The sequence below is a fragment of the Triplophysa rosa genome, linkage group LG17 (assembly GCF_024868665.1).
Source record: "Triplophysa rosa linkage group LG17, Trosa_1v2, whole genome shotgun sequence".
NCBI classification, from domain to species: Eukaryota; Metazoa; Chordata; class Actinopteri; order Cypriniformes; family Nemacheilidae; genus Triplophysa; species Triplophysa rosa.
This window is the reverse complement of record NC_079906.1, coordinates 23,429,500-23,455,151: the sequence shown is the minus strand read 5'-3', so window position 1 is coordinate 23,455,151 and position 25,652 is coordinate 23,429,500. Positions and strand designations below refer to the sequence as shown.

General features: G+C 45.8%; 2 protein-coding genes across 2 annotated transcripts in view; one reads left to right on the top strand and one right to left on the bottom strand.

Annotated features, from left to right (window-relative positions):
• Positions 1-1,545: 1,545 nt before the first annotated feature.
• Positions 1,546-24,295, top strand: dmxl1 (Dmx-like 1). The gene is made up of 45 exons (XM_057355738.1): positions 1,546-1,686; positions 2,436-2,556; positions 2,773-2,898; positions 3,043-3,114; positions 3,196-3,274; positions 3,360-3,492; positions 3,580-3,646; positions 3,831-4,009; positions 4,087-4,258; positions 4,459-4,627; positions 6,013-6,168; positions 6,241-6,443; positions 6,552-7,221; positions 8,470-8,591; positions 8,710-8,799; positions 8,872-8,959; positions 9,046-9,165; positions 9,321-9,500; positions 9,579-11,204; positions 11,284-11,394; positions 11,482-11,651; positions 13,741-13,838; positions 14,607-14,772; positions 14,859-15,108; positions 15,218-16,194; positions 17,893-18,060; positions 18,142-18,218; positions 18,300-18,421; positions 18,504-18,749; positions 18,911-19,071; positions 19,160-19,299; positions 19,608-19,693; positions 19,773-19,974; positions 20,057-20,174; positions 20,362-20,412; positions 20,558-20,644; positions 20,716-20,837; positions 20,925-21,066; positions 21,151-21,214; positions 21,391-21,518; positions 21,611-21,688; positions 21,903-21,994; positions 22,076-22,128; positions 22,273-22,490; positions 23,050-24,295. The coding sequence occupies exons 2-45, from the start codon at positions 2,470-2,472 to the stop codon at positions 23,257-23,259; spliced, it is 8,676 nt and encodes a 2,891-aa protein (XP_057211721.1). The 5' UTR covers positions 1,546-1,686; positions 2,436-2,469; the 3' UTR covers positions 23,260-24,295.
• A 120-nt stretch (positions 24,296-24,415) lies between these two features.
• The window catches only part of hsd17b4 (hydroxysteroid (17-beta) dehydrogenase 4), a 7,261-nt gene continuing 6,024 nt past the window's right edge, over positions 24,416-25,652 (bottom strand). The window contains exons 20-24 of the mRNA XM_057355744.1: positions 25,488-25,574; positions 25,266-25,355; positions 25,043-25,181; positions 24,838-24,965; positions 24,416-24,760 (exon numbers count right to left, since the gene is read on the bottom strand). Coding sequence (XP_057211727.1) covers positions 24,671-24,760; positions 24,838-24,965; positions 25,043-25,181; positions 25,266-25,355; positions 25,488-25,574 — 534 coding nt within the window. The 3' untranslated portion in view covers positions 24,416-24,670. The remainder of the gene's footprint in view (positions 24,761-24,837; positions 24,966-25,042; positions 25,182-25,265; positions 25,356-25,487; positions 25,575-25,652) is intronic.

The following is a 25,652-nucleotide window of genomic DNA, read 5'->3' as shown; positions in this document are numbered from 1 at the left end:
TAATGTATGTCTTTATGTCACTGTATATTTGTCCTCAGTGCAGGAACAGCACCGCAGTGTCATCATCTGTCTAATGGATTGATGCAGTCAGCTCAGATGTCACACGCACACACACACATGTCTGGTTTATTATCTCTGTGGGGACATGTTTTTTATACTGTACAAACTGTATATTTTATCTTTATTTTATTTAAAAATATATATTGTTCTGTACAATTTATAAGCTTTTGTGCCCATGAGGACCTCAATTTTGGTCCCCACAGTGACACGAGTCCCCATGTGTTGGTGTGCATTCAGGTTTAGGTCCCTACCGGGATATAAAAACATGTCCACACACACACACGCACGCACAAGTTGGATTTCCATGTTTTATGGGGACATTCCATAGACGCAATGGTTTTTATACTGTACAAACTGTATATCATATTCCCTACCCCTAACCCTAACAATCACACACAACTGTCTGCTCTTTTACATTTTCACAAAAGTTCATTCTGTATGATTTATAATCTCGTTTCCTCATGGGGACAAAATAATGTCCCCACAAGGACAGGATTTTGGATATTGCCATCTTTGTGGGGACATTTTGTCCCCATACCGTAGGGTTTACCCTTCCCACACAATCACACACACACACACACACACACACACACACACACACACACACACACAACACACCACACACACACAACACACACACACTATAATGTGCACACACTCAGCCCAGCCCTAGCACACGCACACGCGCACGCACACACACACACACACACACACACACACACACACACACACACACACACACACACACACACACACACACACACACACACACACACACACACACACACACACACACACACACACTGTACAACCAGTCAAACATTTACACACATATACTCCTTCCTTATTTGGGACAGAATAAATGGATAAGTCATCTCAACACATAAATAACACAAATGAGATCACAACATTTACCAGAAATGTCTTGTGTGTGCATTTTCTTTCGGCTTTTCCATTACTTTATGCTCTAACTCATATGTATGTATTTATCCTCAACATCATGTCTGGATTTTCCAGCGGTGACCTTGAATATCTGCTTCAGACCCCTGGACAGAGAGACAGAGAGAGAGAGAGAGAGAGAAGCAAAATGTGCAGGACAATTACCTCCACGACAGGTTTGGGAACCTTCATTGTGTTCTACGTGTTCTGTTACTGCTGTATCTATTTAACATGTGTGTCCTGTACATACTAACCTAACAGTTAAAGTAGAGTTGTTTTATATGGCCTATTCACCAGGACCTGTAAGAGACACATGGTTGAGTGACAACAGTAACGCTTGAATTGATGCAGGTCGCAGTAATGTAACAATATTGATATATTCCATCCTTTGTTGTGATAAACTCCAGCACTCACACGACTTATGCACAGTAGAAGACGGTTGAATAAATTAGTGTGTTATTATTTGCGAAAGTAACGTCGTGTAAAATGAACTTTTACGTGGTGAGGCTATGAGTAGGAACTTCAAGTCCCACGATGCATTGCGCGCGTCACTTCACTTCCCGAGCCGCAGATCAGAGACTCTTCATACAAACACCAGTAAAATCATTGTTTGTGTTATTTATCTCTCATAATGAGAGGAACACGCGTTATATTTGCATTTAAACATCAATGAAAGCCGTGTGTGAGGTAAGACGAGTGTGAACTTGTTGGTTTTATCTCATCTCTCATGTTCGTCTGCCGTCATGCTAATGCTATATGCTAATTATAGGAACGGCTTCCAAAAAGAATTAACAGACGTGAAATAACCACGATTATAGTGACACTCACTGTACATTTAAACCGTGCAGATCCGTGAGAATCAGATGGTAGTGTTGAAAAATGGTGACATTAATGAAGCTGTCAGTGAGCTCGCGCTCTGATTAAACTCACTGGAGTGAAAAATGTCAACACCTTATTCAACACACAAATAAACAAATGGTTAAGGGTTCAAGAGTACAATATCTAAAACATTGACCAGTTGCCATACTATTTAAAAGAGTTAAAAGCTTTAGAGTTGACATGACTGATATCACGTGAGTGACACTGGCTGACTGACTCATCACGCTCCAGATGTGACTGAGAGTATCAGCGGGTTACTTTCTTTTGGGTTTGGGTTGGGTTAGTGTATCGATGTATATTGTGTCTTAAGGTTGTATTTGAAGAAGTGACCATGTTTATTAAGTTGTCAGTGTCTAGTGTTAGTCTGACATGAGCCCTTATCACTCGTCTTATTGTTTACTTATTCAATTCTTAATGGATTGAGGAAAATTCAAGCACACCACTACAAATATCTCAGACGATCCAGTGCGTTACAGATGTGATGAAGCGAAGTTTTGGCTTATGTTGGTTATTTTGACTGATGATGGTCATCTTTCACCGATTCTGTTTGGGTTCAGGGCGTCATCCTGAAACTCAAGTGTGCCAAGAACAATGAACCTCCACCAGGTCCTGACAGGGGCCGTCAACCCCGGAGACAACAGCTTCTCTGTCGGCAGTATAAACAACCAGCCGTTCACGGTAAACGCAAGAAACTCATTGAAGTACATATGTATGTGTTTGGCAGATGCTTTTAACCAAAGTGTATTGTCTATGTGGGACCTGAGGCCTGCTCGAGAAGCTATGGAAACACTTGTTTGTGTTGATGTGAAGACTGTTGTACTGTGATGTGTGTGGGGTTATATCACTGCTCTCATTCCGGTGAATATGTTCACGTGTCGTGTGCTGTTGTGACAGGCGTACGCCTCGGGCTGTGACGTGGTCATTCTGGGCAGTGATTTTGAGAGGATCCAGATTATCCCAGGAGCCAAACACGGGAACATTCAGGTGGGCTGTGTGGACTGTTCGCTGCAGGGGGGTCAGGTGAGAAACACACAGAAACGCGTTGTGTTCTTCGTGCATTAGTGGAGATCACTCGCATCGTTCACTGCTGTACTCACACTTGACTAGCCAAGAATAGCAGCATTTATTGGATGATTCAAACCTGGTCTGTTTTTGCATCGACAGATCGCAGCATCTTACGGAAACATTATTTGCGTGTTCGAGCCTGTAGAGGTCAGTCCACGAGGAAAAGCACAGGTGCGGCGTGTCTTCTTTTCTCATCAAATCTTTCACAGAGTCTTGTTGTTCTGTCACTGATTGTTGTTTTCTGTTCAACAGAAGCTGAATTATCACTGGCAGAAGAGCGGTCAGTTTGTTGTGCAGTCAGTGGCACACATCTTGACGTGGCATCCCACAGGTACATCAACACCTGTGACGTCTGTCTGACTCCTCCTGTCAGAGGTCAGCGGCTCATCTTTCTCCTGTCTCCTGGCTCTTTACAGGTACGTGTCTGTTGACCGGCTCATCGTCTCTTCAGTTGTGGTGTAACCTGCACATCAGTCCAGATGCTGAAGAGGAGCGACAGGCGGCGGCTTCTGATCCACAGAGCTCGTGGAGATGTGTTTGGCAGTGCAAGTCAGTATTCATCTTATGTTCCTCTGCTTTTCTCAAACGCCACGTCAAACAGATGCAGTGATATCTCACTCTTCTGAAATGTTGCAGGACGGCCGCGTCGACTCATTTCATCCAGTTTTCTCCAGATGGAGAGTTTTTTGCCACTGCTGGACAGGTTTGTGCTGCGTGTGTCTTTGTGCATCTCAGTGGTTGACCACTTTAAATATAGACATGTACACAAGCACGTGTGTTGATGTCAGTATGAACGAAATGATAAATCCATGTGTGGCCAGTCTGGAATCACAGGAAGTGAAGTACTAGGTGAAGTGAAGTCTTACTGAGGGATTTTCTGGTTGCAGGATGACTGTTTGGTGAAGGTGTGGTACAGCTCCAGCAGATGGCAGGTAGACGTCACTAAACTGCTCACTCCCGCTGACCTGCGCTCTGGAGCAGAGATCAACTTCTCCTTCATTTACCTGGCTCACCCTCGCTCCGTCACCGGTTTCACCTGGAGGAAGACCAGCAAGTACATGCCCAGGTGAGTGGAGGAATCATGGGACATGATGTACACGTGAGCTTTGAGGACTTGACAGAGCGGCGTGTGTTTTTCTCTAGAGGTGCAGTGTGTAATGTTCTGCTGACCTGCTGTAAGGACAGTGTGTGTCGACTCTGGGCCGAGACGCTGTTACCCAGTGACTGTCTTCTGTCGGGACTCAGCAGACACAGCAATATGAACAGTGATGTGAAGAAATCCTCCAGCAACAGCGCCACACACAACCCGCTGGAGGTGAGATCATGCCGGCCCATCTGAGAATAGTCAAAGCCGGCTCATTCCATGTCAGGAACCCTGGTTTTTTTTTTCAATGAATTTTATTCTGTGTCTCGGTTGACCTGTGGTTAAGTTGACACAGAATGACCTTTCAGTGAATGCGTGGTTTTCGGAATACACATCATCATTGTCCTGAAGAACATTATTTGTGGTTTCAGCTGAACCTGAAGAATTCGTGGAGAGAGCAGGTGAGAGGTTTGTCTCAGCTGTCGTATACAGGCCCTCTTCCTCAACAGCAGAACAAACATTACAGCCACCGAACCAACATCCTACACGCCAACTCTCTCTGTCACTTTCACATCGCTGCCAGCATAAACCCGGCCACAGGTAACACACACATACACACACACGTCTGGTTTATTATCTCCATGGGGACAGTCCATAGGCGTAATGTTTTTCATACTCTACAAACTGTATATTTTATCCCCTAACCCAACCCCTAAACCTAAAGATCATAGAAAAGTTTTTGCGTTTTTAGATTTTTAAAAATATTGTTCTGTACAATTTATAAGCTTTTGTGCCCATGAGGACCTCAATTTTGGTCCCCACGGTGACACGAGTCCCCATGTGTTGGTGTGCATTCAGGTTTAGGTCCCCACACACACTCTCCGTGTGTTATTATCTCCGTGGGGACAGTCCATATAGTCCAGAAATGTTTTTCATACTCTACAAACTGTATGGGCGTACTTGCATATATCCCAGTTGCTCTCAACTGTGCCTGAGCACGATTGTCCCCCTCCCCACTCCCCCGCTGGCCTGCGCTCACATTGCTCTTTACCATCCACACCCGGGCACCATCATTACGATGCGACTGCTTCGAAGTAAACGTAAACAAAGCGATCCCTCTCAGCACAACGGAATCCATAGCAATGTTCAGTTTGGGGCTTATTATAGGTGTTTAACTTCATGTGTGCGCTGCACGGACCGATCTGCTTAAATGATGTCATGTCATACGAGAGCGATACGAGAGTAAACGGCTCATTGTGCTTTTAAATCACCCTTGCGTACTTTATCATAAAGCCGATCGTTACACACAGTGTTGCATTATGGTTGACAAACCTGATATCTGGAGTAGTTTTGGCCGCGGCGACACGCCTGCACGTGTAGTGTGCTTTGTATCAGATGTTTTTTACGGTGACGGCTGAATCTCGGGGAGGAATTGACAGTCGCAGAATTTACGTCATGCTTTCAGTTCCACGCTCCAGCGCGATTTGTGCTCATACTGCCCCCTTTCCAAACCAAACTGCGCTCCAGCCCACCTCTTCCAACCAGGCCAGGGCGCAGCAAGTGAACCGCACCCGAGCGTGGTTGCAAGCACTTACGCTAGTCAATCGAACCAGGCTTTAGGGGTCAAACGTGCCTGGGCGCGGTTCGATTGGGACAATGTGAGTACGCCCTATATTTTATCCCCTAAACCTTCACTAATGAGAATAACTGATGATGGCTTACCAACTCAAGTTTATGAGGAAGAAGTCTTTTAGTAATGATCATGTACACATCATCAACACTGTTCATTATATCACCATATCTCAGTGTCATGAACAGAGTGAAATATAAGACATTATTCACTGAAAATCTGCTTTCGTGCATCACCTTGATGTTTGTCATTTGCTAGAAAACAACAAAAGCGTTAATATCATCAGTGTTTAGAAATGTCATGTTGTTGTGAACCGAGCCTGTCAAGCGAATGTAACGGTAAGATTTGTGTGCAGACATCCCTCTGCTGCCCTCCATCTCATCTATGAGTGGCTCTGAGGAGGAACCGGGCGGCACCTTCACCGTTCACTGGCTCAATAACAAAGAGCTGAACCTGACGCTGAACATGGAGGTGTTTCTTCAGCAGCTCAGGAGCAGCGTCGAGCAGAATGGTAAGCTCTCCTCCTGACGGGACGCTGTTATATTCCATTGGCATGAGTCAAGTTTAATGAATCTCTCTGTAGACGTAGATGAGGATGGGGACAGCGTGGGCGGCTCGGCCTCTCTTCCTGCGGCTGCTGTAGATCATCAGGTGGACGTGCTGCTGAGTAACTGGAACAAAGCTGCAGATATGCTCTTCAGCATTCACCCGATGGACGGATCGCTGCTGGTGTGGAACGTCGACTGGTTGGATGAATACCAGCCCGGCATGTTCCGACAGGCGCAGGTTTCTCGCTGCATTATCCATTTGAATTATATGAAGAGCAGTTCTTGATGTAGCTTTAGTGATCTCTCGTGAATGTGAGCACACTGTTAACTCCTTCTCTGTTTCCAGGTTTCCTTCGTATCACGAATTCCTGTGGCCTTCCCCACTGGTGATGCCAACTCGCTCAGTCGCAGCGTTGTGATGTACGCCTGCAACAAAAACGTGGACCTGGCCATTCAGCACGGGCGTCAGCGGCCCGCGGGTCTGCCCCACTCTACCTCCGCTCTGATCGGCCTGGGTCAGAACAAACCCGCCTCCAACAACCTGCGTCTCAGCATCTTCACCCCCAGCGTCCTGATGATCTCCAAACACGCTGATGGCTCCCTTAACCAATGGGCCGTCAGCTTTGCGGAGGACTCCGCCTTCTCGACGGTGCTCAGCGTCTCTCATAAATCACGATACTGCGGCCATCGCTTTCACCTCAACGATCTGGCCTGTCACTCTCTGCTGCCTCTGCTGCTCACCACCTCACACCACAATGCCCTAAAGACACCCGACGGGGGTGCTGGACCGCCCCAGCCCTCCGACCTCGGCGCCTCGTCTCACAGGAGCAGAGCGTCATCAGGTGGCGTCTCCCCCAACGCTATTTACAGCGAGTTGATCCTGTGGCGGGTGGATCCGGTGGGGCCGCTGTCGTTCTCGGGGGGCGTGTCAGAACTGGCCAGGATCAACTCGCTGCACGCATCAGCGTTCTCAAACGTGGCCTGGCTGCCCACGCTCATTCCCAGCAACTGCCTCGGTGAGGATGTCTTCCTCTGTGTCTAAAGCCACATCACACCCTCAAGAGTTCTGTCCATCAGTACGGTTCTGATTGGGTCATAATCACAGCTGTGCAGGCACTGGTGCATAACCGGATGTCAGTATCGAGTAATGCCGCGGTCACACTATGTGACATTTCTACTCAGAGCCCTGCGTATAGCAGGCAGAAAAACCCTGAATAAAATAATGATGGTTTTATTCACACATCATGAATTCTCATGTATTGTTGTGTTTGTTATTTTAAAGCTGTATTTTACAAAATTGGCTGTGCGATTATTATTAGCATTTCCCTCAACTGAACAGGTCACGGCATTGCATATCGATGTTTTATGGGTCAGCAAAATGTGAAAAAAAAGCCTAGTGTGACCGCGGCATTCTTTACAGCTGGGTCAGTAATGCGGGACGTTAGCAAATTTTAGCGACATTTGGCAACGTTTCAACAGTATTCAAGAACATGAATATGAACTTGATTAAATTTAACATAAACCAAATGATTATTTGTTATTTAAACCTTTATTAAAGAAAAAAAAAGAAGACTCGCGTGAGCAACCATGGTGGTTAAAGGGATACTTCACCCAAAAATGAAAATTCTGTCATCATTTACTTACCCTCATATTGTTCCAAACCTGTATAAATGTCTTTGTTTTGCTAAACGCACGGGAAGATATTTGGAAGAATGTCAGATCTCATCCACATTTATTGCCATAGTCAATGGCCAAGCTTATATTATCAATATTTGACAAGCTTCCAGACATCTTCCAGTGCGTTCAATCTGAGAGTGAGTAAATGATGACAGAACGTGAACGCACGTGAACGCGAACGCACTAAACAGAGGGGTAGGGTAGGGTGTAGGGCTAGTATATGTGATTGGGCCTAAGACAGACTCATAATACAGTACTGCTGTTCTAAATGTCATATAACAGCATGAACAGGTGGATTTGTGATGAAACCTTTCCTGGTTTGTTGTGGAATGTGGACTAGTTCAGTCTGATGGTGTAACAAGGCAGAAACAGGGAAAAGCACTCTTGTGTTATTTGTGACGGCTGTGCCGGTAAACATCTGCTGCGTTTTAACTGCTACATTGAATATTCATAAATGTGTATTCAGCGTTCATGAATATTTACTGTATATCTTTAAAAGTTTCATTGGTGAAGTCGAGCATGTTTTTCTGCTTGAAGCTAATGGGATGTTACTGTTGGTCCATTCATATTTCATTTCTTTCCCAAAGGTGCGTACGGTAACTCACCCAGTGCCTGTTTTGTAGCCAGTGACGGTCACTCGCTCAGACTCTATCAGGCTGTTATTGAGGCCAAAAAACTGCTGAGTGAACTCTCTAACCCTGACATCTCTGTAAGACACACACACACACACACACACACACACACACACACACACACACACACACACACATACATACACAATACAATTCCATAAAAGAGAATCATTTGTCATGTGATTGATTTTTCAGAAATATGTTGGAGAAGTTTTTAATATCATCAGTCAACAATCTACGGACAGACCGGGCTGCATTATTGAGCTGGATGCCATCACAGATTTTGTACGTATAAGATCCGGTAGAGAAGTGAAATATCAAGAGAGATGTTTTGATCTTGTGTTATTGGTTTTACAGCAGGGCAAACAGACGCAGCTCCTGCACGTGTTTGAGGAAGATCTGATCCTGGGAAATGAGAAATCAGATGATGGTTTGCAGGATTCTGGTATGGAGAGATTCTCTCTGATATGATCACAGCACTCGTTCTGTTCTGTGTCTGTGTGAGTTCATGAGCTCTTGTTCTTCGTTCAGATTCCAGCCGGACCATCTTCTCCGCTCGATTCTTTCTGGTGGTGCTGGAGTTTTCTCACAGCGGCAGATCAATTCTACACATGTGGCATCTTCATCTAGAGGCTGATCCTGTCAATATGGGTTTGTGATGGATTTTAAGAGTGTAATGGAAGTTCAATTTAAGATTGCTTCTGTGTTCAAACAAAGTGAGATTTGTGTTAAAAGACCAGAACGATACAGTAGACTGTAAACATTTCTCCGTTGATTCATCGTCACGTTTATTGATGTTGTTTCAGATCAAAGCCATACGTCATCACCGTTTGAGACGTTCAGCTCAACACAAACCCAGAGATCAAAGCAGAGCACATCCAACCTTCAGAGCGCCTGTCACCTCACTCTTACACACACTAAAGTTTTCTGTCAGGAGCTCCATCTGCCGGAGGGTGTCGAGGTCATTCGTGTAACACCCGCTGCAGGTGAAATAAACAGCAGATGATTGATCTCATTCAGTGTTTCAAAATCAAATCAGCTGAAAAACCCTGTTCTTATTGCAGGTCACCTGAGCTCTTCGTCCTTGCAGCCAGCCGGACGGGCTCCGTATCTGCTGGCCACGTCCTGCTCGGATGGTACTGTCAGATTCTGGAGGTGTAACGCTGTCTTTGACCCCGAGACTCCCGAGAAAACATCATACGTGTGGGAGGAGTGGCCTCTGATTGTAGAGGAAGGGTTGGTCAACAGCAGTGCTCTGAGTGTTTCTGGACAGCTCATGGATCTCAGCTGCTGTCACACCTGCAGAGTGGTGGTGGCACACAGGTCAGAGAGACCTCGCGGTGGCGCTGCCGAACCCCTCGTGCACGTCAGCATATTCCAGTGTGAATCCACAGGCGGCTCTCAGTGGATCCTGGAACAAACGCTGAAGATCAGCGGCTCTTATAGTCCTGATAGCAATGACTGTGACAAAAGCTTGATGGTACCCAGCGTCAGGGATTCATGCGTGCTCACTAGCGATTGTTTAGCTGTCAGCAGGAGACAGGTTCATTTGGACTGGGTTTCCAGAGAGGATGGTTCTCATATCTTAACCGTGGGTCTGGTATCCAAACTTTACATGTACGGCATGCTTTCGGGAAAGCCTCTGGAGCTGGGACTCTCTGACAGCGGCCAGCAGCGCTGCTCCTCTCGTCTGGTTCTCCTGCGAGTAGTGGATTTGGTGTCATCCGTCGAGGGGTCGCTGCCCATTCCCGTCTCTCTGTCTTGGGTGCGAGATGGCATCTTGGTGGTCGGGATGGACTGTGAGATGCACGTGTACTCTCAATGGCAGCCTCCGGCCCCGGTCAAACCGGCCGTCACCACCGGAGAGAACAGCGTCGGCACGGGTAGCATGACATCTCTTCCTGCCGCTGTGAAACAGGAGGGGCTCAGTCCGAATCCTCCTAAGAAGGGCCTCACCAGGTCAATGACTAGTTTGGCTCAGAAGCTGAGCGGAAAGAGAACCGTGTATGACCTGCCAGCAGAGCTGGAGGATTCTGGGTTATTTGAGGCAGCTCATCACCTCTTCCCCACTCTGGCCCAGTATCATCCGGTACAGCTGTTAGAGCTCATGGACCTCGGCAAGGTCAAACGGGCCAAAGCCATCCTATCCCATCTGGTGAAGTGCATTGCCGGGGAGGTTGTGTCTCTGAAAGATGCCCCGGTCAGCCACGAACGGCGTCTGCGCTCTCTCACCATCAGTGCCAGCGGAAGCACCGCCAGAGACCCAAAGATGTTCAGCAAGAGCGAGAGCTCGGACTACACAGAGATCGACTCTATCCCCCCGCTGCCCTTATACTCGCTGTTAGCTGCTGACGAGGAGACCGCTCCCCGAGCCGAAGAACGGGCCGACGGTGCTCGTACGTCCAGCCGAACGGACACCTACGATGAGCTCTTCCAAACCTCAGGTCTCAGCACGGACGAAGCAGATCCTTTCGGTGCCGACGAGGAGGACGGAAATGTCAAAGTCATTGATCTATCCAAGTACAGCCCCACGTTCTTCGGTCCCGAGCATGCGCAGGTGTTATCCAGTCACCTGCTGCACTCCAGTCTGCCGGGTCTGACGCGGATGGAACAGATGTCTCTGATGGCTTTAGCGGACACAATCGCTTCCACCAGCACAGACATTGGAGAGAGTCAAGGGAAAGGCAGAGGTCATTACATCATGAGCTCTCGCTGTTGAGTTGTTGATGTGTTTGAGAGATGTTTAAATGTTGTGTTGTCTTTATTCAGGTGGAGAGACGCTGGATGAATGTGGCCTGAAGTTTCTGCTGGCTGTACGTCTGCACACTTTCCTCCTGACGTCGTTACCTCCGGCTCATCGAGTTCAGCTCCTCCGCCAAGGTATTTCACATGCTTACACATGAATGAGGGTAGGAAGGGTTAGATCTTTCAGCTGTGCGTCTGAGGTGTCTCTGTGTGGCTCTACAGGATTATCCACCTGTCATTATGCCTGGGCGTTTCACTCAGAGGCCGAGGAGGAACTTCTGCACACACTTCCAGCTCTACAGAGAGAAGATCCCACATGGCCGGAGCTGAGAGCGATGGGTGTGGGCTGGTGGCTCAGGAGCACTAATAAACTGCGCAGATGCATTGAAAAGGTTTGACAAAGCGCTCTTGTCTTCTCTGTGTGTGTGTGCGTGCGTGCGTGCGTGCGTGCGTGCGTGCGTGCGTGCGTGCGTGCGTGCGTGCGTGCGTGCGTGCGTGCGTGCGTGCGTGCGTGCGTGCGTGCGTGCGTGCGTGCGTGCGTGCGTGCGTGCGTGCGTGCGTGCGTGCGTGTGTGTTTACATTAGATTTCACTGGAGACTGGTGTGTGAGAATAATGAATCAATGTTTATATTCACATTTAGGTTCATTCACACAGGAATGTTTTTGCATGTTTGGTTTGACATGTAAAACAGTTCACATGTACAAACCCGATTCCAAAAAAGTTGGGACACTGTACAAATTGTAAATAAAAACAGAATGCAATGATGTGGAAGTTTCAAATTTCAATATTTTATTCAGAATACAACATAGATGACATATCAAATGTTTAAACTGAGAGAATGTATCATTTTAAGGGAAAAATAAGTTGATTTAAAATTTCATGGCATCAACACATCTCAAAAAAGTTGGGACAAGGCCATGTTTACCACTGTGTGGCATCCCCTCTTCTTTTTATAACAGTCTGCAAACGTCTGGGGACTGAGGAGACAAGTTGCTCAAGTTTAGGAATAGGAATGTTGTCCCATTCTTGTCTAATACAGGCTTCTAGTTGCTCGACTGTCTTAGGTCTTCTTTGTCGCATCTTCCTCTTTATGATGCGCCAAATGTTTTCTATGGGTGAAAGATCTGGACTGCAGGCTGGCCATTTCAGTACCCGGATCCTTCTTCTACGCAGCCTTGATGTTGTAATTGATGCAGTATGTGGTCTGGCATTGTCATGTTGGAAAATGCAAGGTCTTCCCTGAAAGAGACGACGTCTGGATGGGAGCATATGTTGTTCTAGAACTTGGATATACCTTTCAGCATTGATGGTGCCTTTCCAGATGTGTAAGCTGCCCATGCCACACGCACTCATGCAACCCCATACCATCAGAGATGCAGGCTTCTGAACTGAGCGCTGATAACAACTTGGGTTGTCCTTGTCCTCTTTAGTCCGGATGACATGGCGTCCCAGTTTTCCAAAAAGAACTTCAAATTTTGATTCGTCTGACCACAGAACAGTTTTCCACTTTGCCACAGTCCATTTTAAATGAGCCTTGGCCCAGAGAAAACGCCTGCGCTTCTGGATCATGTTTAGATATGGCTTCTTTTCTGACCTATAGAGTTTTAGCCGGCAACGGCGAATGGCACGGTGGATTGTGTTCACCGACAATGTTTTCTGGAAGTATTCCTGAGCCCATGTTGTGATTTCCATTACAGTAGCATTCCTGTATGTGATGCAGTGCCGTCTAAGGGCCCGAAGATCACGGGCATCCAGTATGGTTTTCCGGCCTTGACCCTTACGCACAGAGATTGTTCCAGATTCTCTGAATCTTTGGATGATATTATGCACTGTAGATGATGATAACTTCAAACTCTTTGCAATTTTTCTCTGAGAAACTCCTTTCTGATATTGCTCCACTATTTTTCGCCGCAGCATTGGGGGAATTGGTGATCCTCTGCCCATCTTGACTTCTGAGAGACACTGCCACTCTGAGAGGCTCTTTTTATACCCAATTATGTTGCCAATTGACCTAATAAGTTGCAAATTGGTCCTCCAGCTGTTCCTTATATGTACATTTAACTTTTCCGGCGTCTTATTGCTACCTGTCCCAACTTTTTTGGAATGTGTAGCTCTCATGAAATCCAAAATGAGCCAATATTTGGCATGACATTTCAAAATGTCTCACTTTCAACATTTGATATGTTATCTATATTCTATTGTGAATAAAATATAAGTTTATGAGATTCGTAAATTATTGCATTCCTTTTTTATTCACAATTTGTACAGTGTCCCAACTTTTTTGGAATCGGGTTTGTAGCTATGTTAGTTGTTAGATGAGCGTGTTTTTAATGAGCGCATGTATGATTTCAGACAGTGTTGAAGGAAGATGACAGCGTGCTGTGAAATATATACATTAATAGATTTTAGGTTGCATGTATAATGTTGTTAAACTCTGTCTCCTTAACAGTTTTGATGAATAATCTGTGATCTTTCAACAGGTGGCTAAAGCCTCATATCAGAGGAACAATGACCCTTTAGACGCAGCTTTGTTTTTTCTGGCCATGAAGAAGAAAGCTGTTGTTTGGGGGCTCTACAGGTAACTCACTCACACACACACACACACACACACACGCACACATGCACACACACACACACACGCACGCACGCGCACGCACGCACACACACGCACACACACACACACACACACACACACACACACACACAGGCTTTGGTTGACTATCCCCGTGGGGACAGTCCATAGGCGTAATGTTTTTATACTGTACAAACTGTATATTCTATCCCCTATCCCTAACCCTATCCCTAAACCTAAAGATCATAGAACACTTTTTGCATTTTTAGATTTGTAAAAATATTGTTCTGTACAATTTATTAGCTTTTTTGCCCATGAGGACCTCAATTTTGGTCCCCACGGTGACACGAGTCCCCATGTGTTGGTGTGTATTCAGGTTTAGGTCCCCACTAACATATAAAAACCAAGTCCACACACACACACACACTTGCACTCACACGCACTCACACACGCACACACACACACGCACACACACACACACACACACGTGTTGTGTAGACTTGTGTAATGTGCTCTCTTATAAATCACTTTGGATCAAAGCGTCTAAATGAATGAATGGTCATGTAGTTCAGTGGTTAGAGCATACGCCAAGGTCATGGGTTCGATCCCAGGGATTGCACATAATCGGAAAAAAAATGTGTAGAATAATGAAATGTAAGTCGCTTTGGATAAAAAGCGAAATGCCAAATGCATAAATGTAATGAATACATGTAAATGATGTAGCGGCGAATACCACCAGCATCTGTTTTCTGAGATCTTGTGTGTGTGTTGAAGATCTCAGCATAACGTGAAGATGACAGCGTTCTTCAGTAATAACTTCAGTGAGGATCGTTGGAGAAAGGCAGCGTTAAAGAATGCTTTCTCTCTGCTGGGAAAACAACGCTTCCAACATTCTGCCGCTTTCTTTCTGCTGGCTGGATCTCTGAAAGACGCTGTGGAGGTATGACGTTCTTATCTGTTGTTTGTGATGTGGATTTCTCTTTAAACATGCGTGTTGTCATGAGATGTGTCGTCACACATGATCAGGTTTGTATAGAGAAGATGCAGGACCTTCAGCTGGCTCTGGTCATCTGTCGACTGTACGAGTCTGAGTTTGAGATGTCCGGCACTTACAAACGAATCCTCCAGAGACACGTTCTGGGTCACGAGCAGCAGATCCCGGCCCATCAGGATCCGTTCTTACGCAGTATGGCACGCTGGGTGTTAGATGACTACAGCAGGGCTCTGGACACTCTGCTTGAACAGCCTCATATTCACGCAGATATATCTGATCACGGTGAGAGAAAATAAGCTTTTGGTGTGAACAGCACCTGATTGCACACTCTAAATATCAAAACAAGTGTGATAGCCTCGGTTCAGAGATATTTTTATGGTTGTGGTTTCAGAGACGGCAGCCACCTCTCCCTGTAATCCTGACGTGTTTAACTTCTACACGTTCCTCCGGGTTCATCCGCTGCTGCTCCGCCGTCATCTGGGCTCCTCAGATCAAGCTAAAGTGGCCTTGACGGCCGAGGGCCGCGTGAGCGACTCCATTAGTCTGATGGAAAGAAGACTGTTCTTCACCGCCGCTCACGCACACTTACAGGCCGGCTGTCCCATGCTGGCTTTAGAAGTCCTCTCCAAAATGCCAAAGGTTGTTAAACGGTCCAAGGCGCTCCTCAGCCAAGAGAATCCGTCTCTGTCCGGTTCTCTGATGAACGGCTTTGAGTCTGATTCTCTGTCGTCTCCTCGAGAGACGAGTCAGTCTGATTCTCTGCTCAGTCTTGATTGGAGTCAGCCGTCCGTCACCCTACAGGATGAACCTCTGGAGCTCAAGTGGGACAGTGACAAAGACGACTCTGAGGAAGAGGAGTCTGGACTGGCGATGAAGACCATCCACCCGGAGAACAACAGTGTCCCTCGAGACGCGGCCTCCTCCTCCTCTGGCACAGAGAACACAACCCACGAGTCGCTCGGCGAGGACATTCTGGCTGCTCAGCTGAAGTTCAGCTCCTGTCTGAAGATTCTCACCACAGAGTTACGGACGCTGTCCACGGGCTACGAGCTGGATGGAGGGAAACTGCGTCATCAGTTGTGTCACTGGCTGGAGCGAGGGGTGGCGGCCCTGCAGAGGTGCTGTGGTTATAACCCGTTACTCCAGCGACTGTCTGAAGGCATCTCTGTGGATCTGAGTCAGGTGGGCACCGGAGACCATCCGGAGGTCCGGGGTGGAGACGTGCAGCACAGACGCAGACTCTGGCTTCAGAGGAACCAGCCGCTGCTGCGGATCTTCCTCAGTTACTGCAGCCTGCACGGCTCTCACGGCGCAGGTCTGGCATCCGTCAGAATGGAGCTGATTCTCTTACTGCAGGAGTCTCAGCAGGTAATCTTTACTCCTGAGTAGGGCTGCACGGTCATGGGTAAAATGATCATCGCCATTATTTTGCTCAACATTTTAATCACCATTATTTGGTCAGTTCAGTGGCCGGTTGCATATGTAGCCATGGTTTTAAGACAGCGTCTAAGAATTAGTCTGACACTAAAGTCCGTGAAGAAAGACTGTTGCATAAATAAGCTCGTGGTTGTCTTTTGTAAGTCCGTCTATATTGTGGAAAAAGTAAGACACCGAACAACTTAACACAAAATGGCCGCCAGTAGGAGCTAAACCAGCTTTTCTTTGATGAAAATATTTGCATATTAGAGAAATACAACGTTGCCAAATCAACTTAAATGAACAAATGTAGTGATTTCAGTGCAAATAATCATAAAAACAAAGCGCGAACTACAGTAACTGAGAACATTAATAGTGTAAATCGGTCAGTTTCACAAACCATCAAAGATGTACACAAAATTATTATTATTAATATTATTCTTTTTTTCATCTGTTTTCTGTCCCGTTGCTGTCTTTTTGTTGCACTGTGGAGCTTCTGTCACTATAACAAATTCCTCATATGTGGAAACATACTTGGCCAATAAAGCCCATTCTATTCTTCTATTCTATTCTATAAATCTCCAGCATTTTCATAAAAGATTTCCAGTGGATTTTATTGGTCTTTGAAATCTCTTCCTCTTCTTATTGTCCATTTAATAAAATATTTGCGACTGTATAGCACAAAGTCAGGCATGTTCTGAATCTAGAGCAGTTTACAGTTTATTGGTTTCCATGACGACATAGATCTTAAAGAAAAATGAGCCAGGAGGGCCACGAGTCTTCATTTTTTTATCTTAAATTAGACCCTTATAAGATTTTGTGCAACTGACTTAAAAAGTAAACACCAGTCTTAACTGAGAAATTAGACGACTGGCTTGAATACACTACAAGACTTTTAAATTCTGAGCAGATTTTTAAAAAACTAGACATCATACACTAGCAGACTTTTTGAACGTTTGCATAGAAAACAATACATGATCAAATCTGCAGACTTTCTGCAACAACTCCAGACTGAAAATCTGAGCAAAAGTCTTGTAGTGTATTCCAGCCATAACCCTAGTCTAAAAGAGTTTTATGCAGCTGGCCGCAGAACTTGTGTTTTTAATGTCACTTCAGCGTGTTTATTAGGTCTATACTTTACAGCCAATGATTATGTTATAATCTGCTGCTGTTAAACTTCGTCAACACCGTATTTCAAAGCACGCAATCAATCATCTAAACACTCCACCACAATAATGAACATTTTGTGACCTTCGGAATGAAACCTTGCTACTCCATTTTTAATTTCTTAATTTTTTTATAAATCATTACTATTGGTCACCCTTCATGTTCGACTGTGGGTTTTGCAAAAATGTATTAAATAGTAGAAATTCAGCAAAAAAAAAACCTCCTGTAAAGTGTCAGTTTAAAAGACACAAGCTTTGTGATGATTTTCTGACCTTATCAGGAGTTTTGTGCTGCTTTTAAAACATTATTATCACAACGATTATGTTAATTGTGATGGTTATCATGATTAAAGTAGGAGTAATCCTGCAGCCCTACTGGTGAGCTGGGTGACCCTCAGACGGCTGTGTGACAGAATTGATGTGCTGTTTAAGTGTTTGCTCTTGTGTTTCTGAATGATGTCTGGATGTGTTTGTCATCAATCAGGACGTCACTCAACAGCACACATCAGTTCCTCTGCTGCTGGCCTGGACCGCTCGCTCCAAAACTGTGGTGGCCAATCCCATAGTGCACCTGAGCAATCTGACTCATGATATCCTGCACACCATCAACGGTCTGGACTCTCCGCCACAGCCGGATGTGGTGGACAACAAGGTACCACAGAGATGTGTGACGCGAGAATGTGATTGTTGTGCCGTGTGTCTCCCGTCATCATGTGTTTGTCTGCCCCGTCAGATTTATGTGATGCACACACTGGCGGCGTCTCTCTCAGCCTGCATCTATCAGTGTCTGTGTGACGGACACAATTACACGTGAGTTTCATTCTCACACACAGATCTGTTCTGTTCCTGTTCTTTGTGTCGATTGATCATCATGTCTCTGTTTCTCATCAGTCATGTGAATCCCTTCACGGGCATCATCTACCAGAGCGTCCTGCTTACCCATCAGCCCCCGGTGAGGAGCGTGAGCATGGAGGAAACCGTCCTGCCCAACACGTCACCTGCGCAGTGGCCCGGTAACACCCGCCTGCACGCACGCACGAACACGCACGCACACACACACGCACACAGACTCACATCACTGAATGATCTCTGCAGGTATCGCTGCTCTCATTCCACTGCTGAACGCTTCAGGAGATGAGAATCAGGCCGGTCTGCCCGTGCTTCTGTGTGAGATCCTCACCGCAGTCTTCCTCAGTCTGTTTGTTCACGGTCTGGCCACTCACTCCGCCCATCAGCTCTTCAGGATCGTGGCTCATCCGCTCAACAGCAGACTCTGGGTGGCTGTGTTTGGAGGCGGTGTTTGTGTTGCGCCTGTGGTGCAGACGTCCAGCTCACCGTCAGGTTTCTACTTTTATTCAAATACATCTGTCATCTCTCCTCTACAGCTTGACTGAATGCATGACTTGTGTTACCAACGTGACACTTTTCACGACACAGAAGTTCTTAAAGCATTACAGGAGCAGTGATGTCATGTCATGTGATGTTGTGTGCTTGTGTGTTAGTGGAAGATGCAGAAGGTAAGCAGAGGCGTTTCAGGCTTCAGTCCTCACGGAGTCACTCCAGAGATGTTCCTGACAGACCCGTGAAGGAGCGGGAACCGTCTGGTTCTAAAGAACGCTTGGTGCCGCCCGAGCTCAGTATCTGGGATTACTTCATGGCAAAGGTCTGTGTTTGTGTTTAGAGAGTTTCTATGTTTCTATATAGATGTGTGTGTGTGTGAATGCTTTTGTGTGCTTTTTTCTTCCATGAAGCCGTACGTGCCTCCATCTGCCAGTCGAGTGGAATATGATTCTGAGGAAAGCCAAGGCAGTGAGGATGAGGATGATGAAGATGATGATGTGTTTAATCTCAACTCTCCTCATGAGGAACACTCTAACAGTAACTCCTTCAGGTGCGTCTCAGTCCCTGCGGTCACGTGATAAACGACACGTGCACTGTGACCCACTGATGATGTCATGTAGATCAGCAGATTCTGTTGCCATCTTTAAGAATCACCTGACCGATTACTTCTGACTTCTATCTCTTTTCTAGTCTTTCTATCCTTAAAAAACCCCAAAACCTTCGCTCTGTGTACAGTGGTGGGCTATATGAGAGCAGTTTTACTGCACGTACGCTTTTATATGTGGTCCATATGTTGTGCCAGTTGCTTCCATTGTTACCCTCATTTGGATAAAAGTGACTACTGTTGTTCACGTGCAGCTGGTGCTTGATGCGATTGGCCATGGTGCAGAAGGTTCTGTTAAACCTCAAGAGCTTCTACCCAACAGCCGGTCATGACCTCTTAGGTAAACGCGCTCACACGCCATCACGTAGAAAAGCGCCTGCTGCAGGAATAAGTGTGAGACTGTTTGTGATGCGTGTTAGATCTGCCCGTGTGTTCTCCGCTGTGTCACGCGGCTCTGAAGACCCTGCAGCGCTGGGAGCAGTTGTTGTTGAAGAGGCTGGAGATTTTTGGAGGTCCTCCGTCATGGTACATCTCCACACAGCTGCAGGACGAGAGCGTGTCGTCTGGACCGGCTCTTCTGAGGCACAAAGCCCTGCTGGAGCCTGCCAATACACCTTTCAAGTAAACCGCACACCAACATGTGCTTGTGTGTGTGTATGGTTTCTGAAGGAAAGAAGTTTAATGTTTAATGTTGCCGTCTCAGGTCTCGGAGGCGCTCGGCTCTGCCCGTCAAACGTCTGTGGCAGTTTCTGGTCAAACAGGAAGAGGTTCAGGAAACCTTCATCCGTAACATCTTCACGAAGAAACGAGATCAGGATGAGGTATTTGTGTCGCACACATTGCTTTGTTACTAAAATAAGCCCCATCTGCATTGTTGGCGTGCTTTATCTCTCGTGATCTCTTCTCTGTCTGTTGAGTAATTCACGCATGTGATGTAATTAATGTTGTGTTGTCATGTGTTAACTCTCTGATGTGTGGGATTGATCTGCATGTGTCATGATAAATCAGGAGACTGACAGTCTGAAACATTCTGTGCTGCTGGAGCCCAACCAACAGCAGGTATCAGCTGAACGTCAACTCACATTCCATCATTCAGTCACTTCCTGACGCATAACACCTCACATTTATTGCCCTTCGCTCTCATAATATACCCGATCTGCAGTCAGTGTCAGTGATGTCACAGCGAGTCTCATTTCTCACGCAGATCGAGGGCGGTCTGGGCAGCCCCGGGGCCAAAGCTCGCATCATCCACAAAGAGTCTGACCTCATCACCGCCTTCGCCATCAATAAAGTGAGCTGCTGTTCTTCTGTCGGCTTTCTGTGGCTGAGCTGAAATCTCATCAGCGTCTCGCTGTTTTCCAGGCCAATCGCAACTGTTTAGTGATCGCCTCCACTCAGGAGATCCAGGAGCTGGATGTCTCCGCCATCCTGGCCACTCAGATCCTGACGTGGATCGACGACGAGGCAGAGATGGAGGTCAAAGGGTGAGATGTGGATGACACTGGTCTCAGGTGCGTTGTGAATGTTTTCAGTGCCGTTCCTCTGATCGCAACTCCACCGTTGTTTGACAGGAACGATGATTTTCTGGTGGTCCACGCTCGTGATGACTTCGCCGCTTTGCACGGCACCACGCCCTACACGCACAGCAGCCCCGGTACGCCCATCAACATGCCCTGGCTGGGCGGCGTGCAGACGGGCCGAGGAGCGGCCGTGGTGAGACGCTTCACCTGTGTCATCAAACACACCAGGAAAGATGCCAGACTGACCGCCACATTGACTTGCTTTTGTTTCTTCAAGCAGCTCATCAAAAGAAACATCAATAATGTGAGACGGATGACATCACACCCCACCCTGCCCTACTGTGAGTCCCCCCCCTCTCTCTGTCCTCTCATTCGCTGTCCTATATCACAAACTAGCCTTTAAAGAATATAACCTCTTCTGTTGACCGCTGTAGTGTAAGTACTGTACGCTTCACTCTGCCACACAGTGACAATGACCTGATCATCACCTTCCTCGCATGATTCTGTGTGTGTGTAGATCTGACCGGAGCTCAGGACGGAAGTGTGCGGATGTTTGAGTGGGGACATTCACAGCAGATCACCTGCTTCAGAAGCCCTGGAAACTGCAGAGTCACAAGAATCCGCTTTAACTATCAGGGTAACAAGGTAAACAAAACCTGTGTTTGTGTAGTTTGTGTAGTTTGTGTCAAAGTGTGGGTTTGTGTAGTTTATGTTGAAGTGCGCGTGTGTGTGTGTAGTTTGGGATTGTAGATGCAGACGGAGCTTTGAGTCTGTGGCAGACCAGCACCGGTGGAAACACACCCAAACCATTTCTGGTAAATGTGTGTTTTATTCTATCATGTACCAACATGATGTACGTGTGTGTGTGTGAAGATATTAAAATCAGCTGCTGTAAAGTCAAGAACATTATGACGGAAACAAAGAGCCCAACATTGTGTAAAGAGCGTGAGATGTATTTTTTAAGAGGATCAGTCTGATGGTTTAGTCGAGTCTCTCACATGTGTGACGTGTGTTTTGTTTTTCATGCAGACACTTCAGTGTCATAATAAAACTGCCAATGATTTTGCTTTCGTGGGATCATCGTCTCTCATCGCCACAGCAGGCCTGTCGACAGACAACAGGTACAGCGAGCAACACACACGCACACACTTTAGATCTTCATAGAGCCAACACACAACATGTTCTCTTTATTGTCTTGTCAGAAATGTTTGTCTGTGGGACACGCTGGTCACACCAGCCAACAGTCTGGTGCAGGGTAAGACGCACGCACGCACGCACGCACGCACACACACACACACACGCGCACACACACACGCGCACACACACACGCGCACACACACGCGCACACACACGTCGGCCCGTGTGAATGAATCAAAGTTAATCCTGTGTGTGATTTCAGCGTTCAGCTGCCATGAGTCTGGCGCTACCGTTCTGGCTTTAGCCTCCAAACAGCAGCTGTTGATCAGCGGAGGCCGGAGGGGTTGGGTCAGTGTTCTGGACCTCAGTCAGAAGATTCACAGACAGAGTTTCCAGGCTCACGATTCTCCTGTCAAAGCTCTGGCCGTGGACTCCACAGAGGAAAGATTCATCAGCGGATCGGCTGAAGGAAACATCAAGGTGTGAGAAAGCTTGACATTTAACTGCCTGTGAAACTGTGAATTGGTCAAGAAACAATAAAAGATGGAAGTTAAATGAGAACTAATATTGAAGAGAGACATTTCTCTGATCCGTGTACATGAAAGTCTCTCATGTGAGTCTTTCTTCAGTGGAACACAAAAGAAGATATTTTGAGAAATGTTCCAGTGGTTTTGTTCATACAATTGTTTGGTTATCAGCATTCTTCAAAATATCATTTTGTGTGTTCTGCGGAGGAAAGAAACTCATACAGGTTTGAGTAAATGATTTCTCACTTTTGCCCCTTTAATACATTTTAACTGTTACCACACAGTTTTATTGAAACTAATCAGAAATCGTCATGGTTATAATCACAAAATTAACATGTGACTCATTTCATAAATATACAGCACCAAAATATATTTTTTTAAATGAAATGAATGAAATAAAATTAGGGGCACTTAATAAACTATAGAGCTCTTTCTGCGAGTGTTTTATCTTGTGTAACATTGTACAAATTGAAGAGAATATGATTGTGATGTTGTCGTGATGTGTGTGTCAGGTGTGGAGCATGTCCACCCAGAGTCTGTTACACACCTTCAGCAACGAACACGCCAGACAGTCCATCTTTCGCAACCTCGGCATGGGCGTCATGCAGATCGAAACCGGCCCGGCCAATCACGTCTTCTCCTGCGGGGCGGACGGAACCATGAAGATGCGAGTCCTGCCGGACGACGGCGCCATCAAAACTCATGTGAAGTTTATTATGTAGCACACTCTTAATCTTTGCACACGGTAAGAGAAGCAATATGAGAGACTCGGACATCACTGCTCCAATTCTCAGCCAATCCCCTAATAATCCAGAGAATCTGTTTGTCTGATCTCAGTCCACGTCAGCACAGACTTACTGAAGCACATTTCTATAGGGAGTTATATAAAGATATATATATTTATCAGTAAAGCCTTAACTATCCAAACTCTTGCTACGCAGTGTTGTGATCGTGCTCTTGACTTAAATAGTGATAAGTGTCCTTATATTTCTACCTAATGTCCATCAAATATCCCCATCCCTCCTCGCTGGTGCTCACCAGACATTCATTCCTTTTCCTTGAAGTTACTGAAGTGGCTTTAAACATAAACTTCCTGTTAAACTACGTGTGGTAGTTTCTGTGTTGTACAAATATGAATAATAATAATATTGGGAAGGTATTGTATATTACTAGAATAAACAGTATTTAGTTTAGAGAGCTCATGAACACAGATCAGTCTCCTCAACACGAGCAGATACACCTGCTGTTAAATCACTTCCTGCTTCTGTGTTCTGAGCTGAAATATATCATTCCACAGAATAAACCCTGAGACTTGAGCTTCTGTCTGTCAGATGAGTCTGAGAAACACTCTGAGAGAGACGAGCACAGGTGGAGAAATGAATGGATGACAGCTGCAGCACAATGATTCATTATTCGTTTAAAGATTGTAAATATGTTCATGTAATTTGATTTCAGAGTGAAGATTACAGCTTCTTTTATTATGGGATGTAAATATGTCAAAGAAGATTTATTGAGTTTATGATTAAATGATTCTGTATAAAAAGATCTGTGTTAAATATTAAGAAATATTTATAATCATTAAGAGCTCTGCAGAATTTCAGTTTTAGAAAGATTGTTCAGGGCTTTTTTTTACTTTTACCTCCAACCGATCGACCCCGAGCACAAACTCTGAAACTTGTGTTTCTCATGTGAGATTTTAGATGATGAAGGTCATTTCTCTCAGAGCTCAGTTGATTTATTTTACTCGTGAAAAAAAGTGTAAGAATCTGAAGTGAAATAAGGATGATATGTAGACGATCCTTTAACCTCAAATGTGAATAAACTCAAATCAATTTAATTTTATAATGACTGTAAATCAGACTGTATAGTATACAGATACATCATGACAAATAAATCCATTTAATGCAACAATGTAAATGCTTCTGTCATTTGTTACATGACGCATACTGTCACACAGTGCGAGTTTGTTAGAAATGAGCAGCTTTTATTAAACCGTATTAATGAATCACGCCGTTAGTGTTTCGCTTCACGATAACAAGATCTAAATAAAACAATAAGAATTAGAAACGGCATTCTATTCAGCAAATCATCACATGAAAGCGTTTGATTTCTCTGTTAATAAACTGCAGATGGTCACAGTTTGGCGTAGTCCTTGAGTATCACCTCCAGCTTCTGGCTCAACATGATATTCCCTCTGACCTTCAGCTTGCCAGAGAAAAACGCCTTCAGAGAAAGAAAGAGAAGCTTGAGGGTGTGTGTAACTGGATAAACGCGTCTGCTGATCTGTGTGATTCTGTTACCTTCTGAGGGTCTATTTTCCCCTGCACCACATCCATGAAGACGTCGTCTGCCACCGTGAAGGTCACATCCGTTTTGCCTTTGTATTCTCCTCTGTGAAGATCTCCACCTCCTGACTTCAGATCAATAGCTGAAAGAAAGCGGTTTTCATTGCCATGTCAAGAGCTGTGTGTTAGAGACTGTTGAGGCTTGCTAAGCGCGACTTACTCCACTGTCTGACTGTACTTCCATCTTTAGTGATTTCCCAGCCAAAGACAGCGTTAACCTTCTTCACCAGCTCAGCGCCGACATCTCTGATCCTGCGTCTGATCTCGGCAAACACAAGATCGCTCTGAAGCTCATCTGTCTACATGAACGCAAACATTCTCTGGTGAAACTCGCAGGTTTGTTGTGTATGTATGATAACAGAATGGTGTTAATGTGATCGTGCCTCCGGCGGGCCGCGGCTGACGCTCGAGTCTGTGACGGCGTGTAAATCCACGTACGCTCCAGACAGCACAACGCCTCCCGTTTCCTTGACCTAGAAAGCCAGAACAAATCACCGCATCAAGAAGTAAACAGCCTCACGCTGCCATCGCGATCACCCCACGGCTGTTCTATTAAAAAATAGAGCAAAACCGCCCCACGGCCTTCTGGGAGAATGTTTCCTTACCTTACACTGAATGTGAATTCTGTTTCCCTCCTTCCACATTTCTGTCTGCAGAGATTGTCCCGGATACACCGGCTTCACGAAACGCACCTGCACGACCACAGGCACAAGCTGATTATTATGGGATGTTCAATGGAATTGTGAGGTGTCTGTGTGGTGATCCGAGCT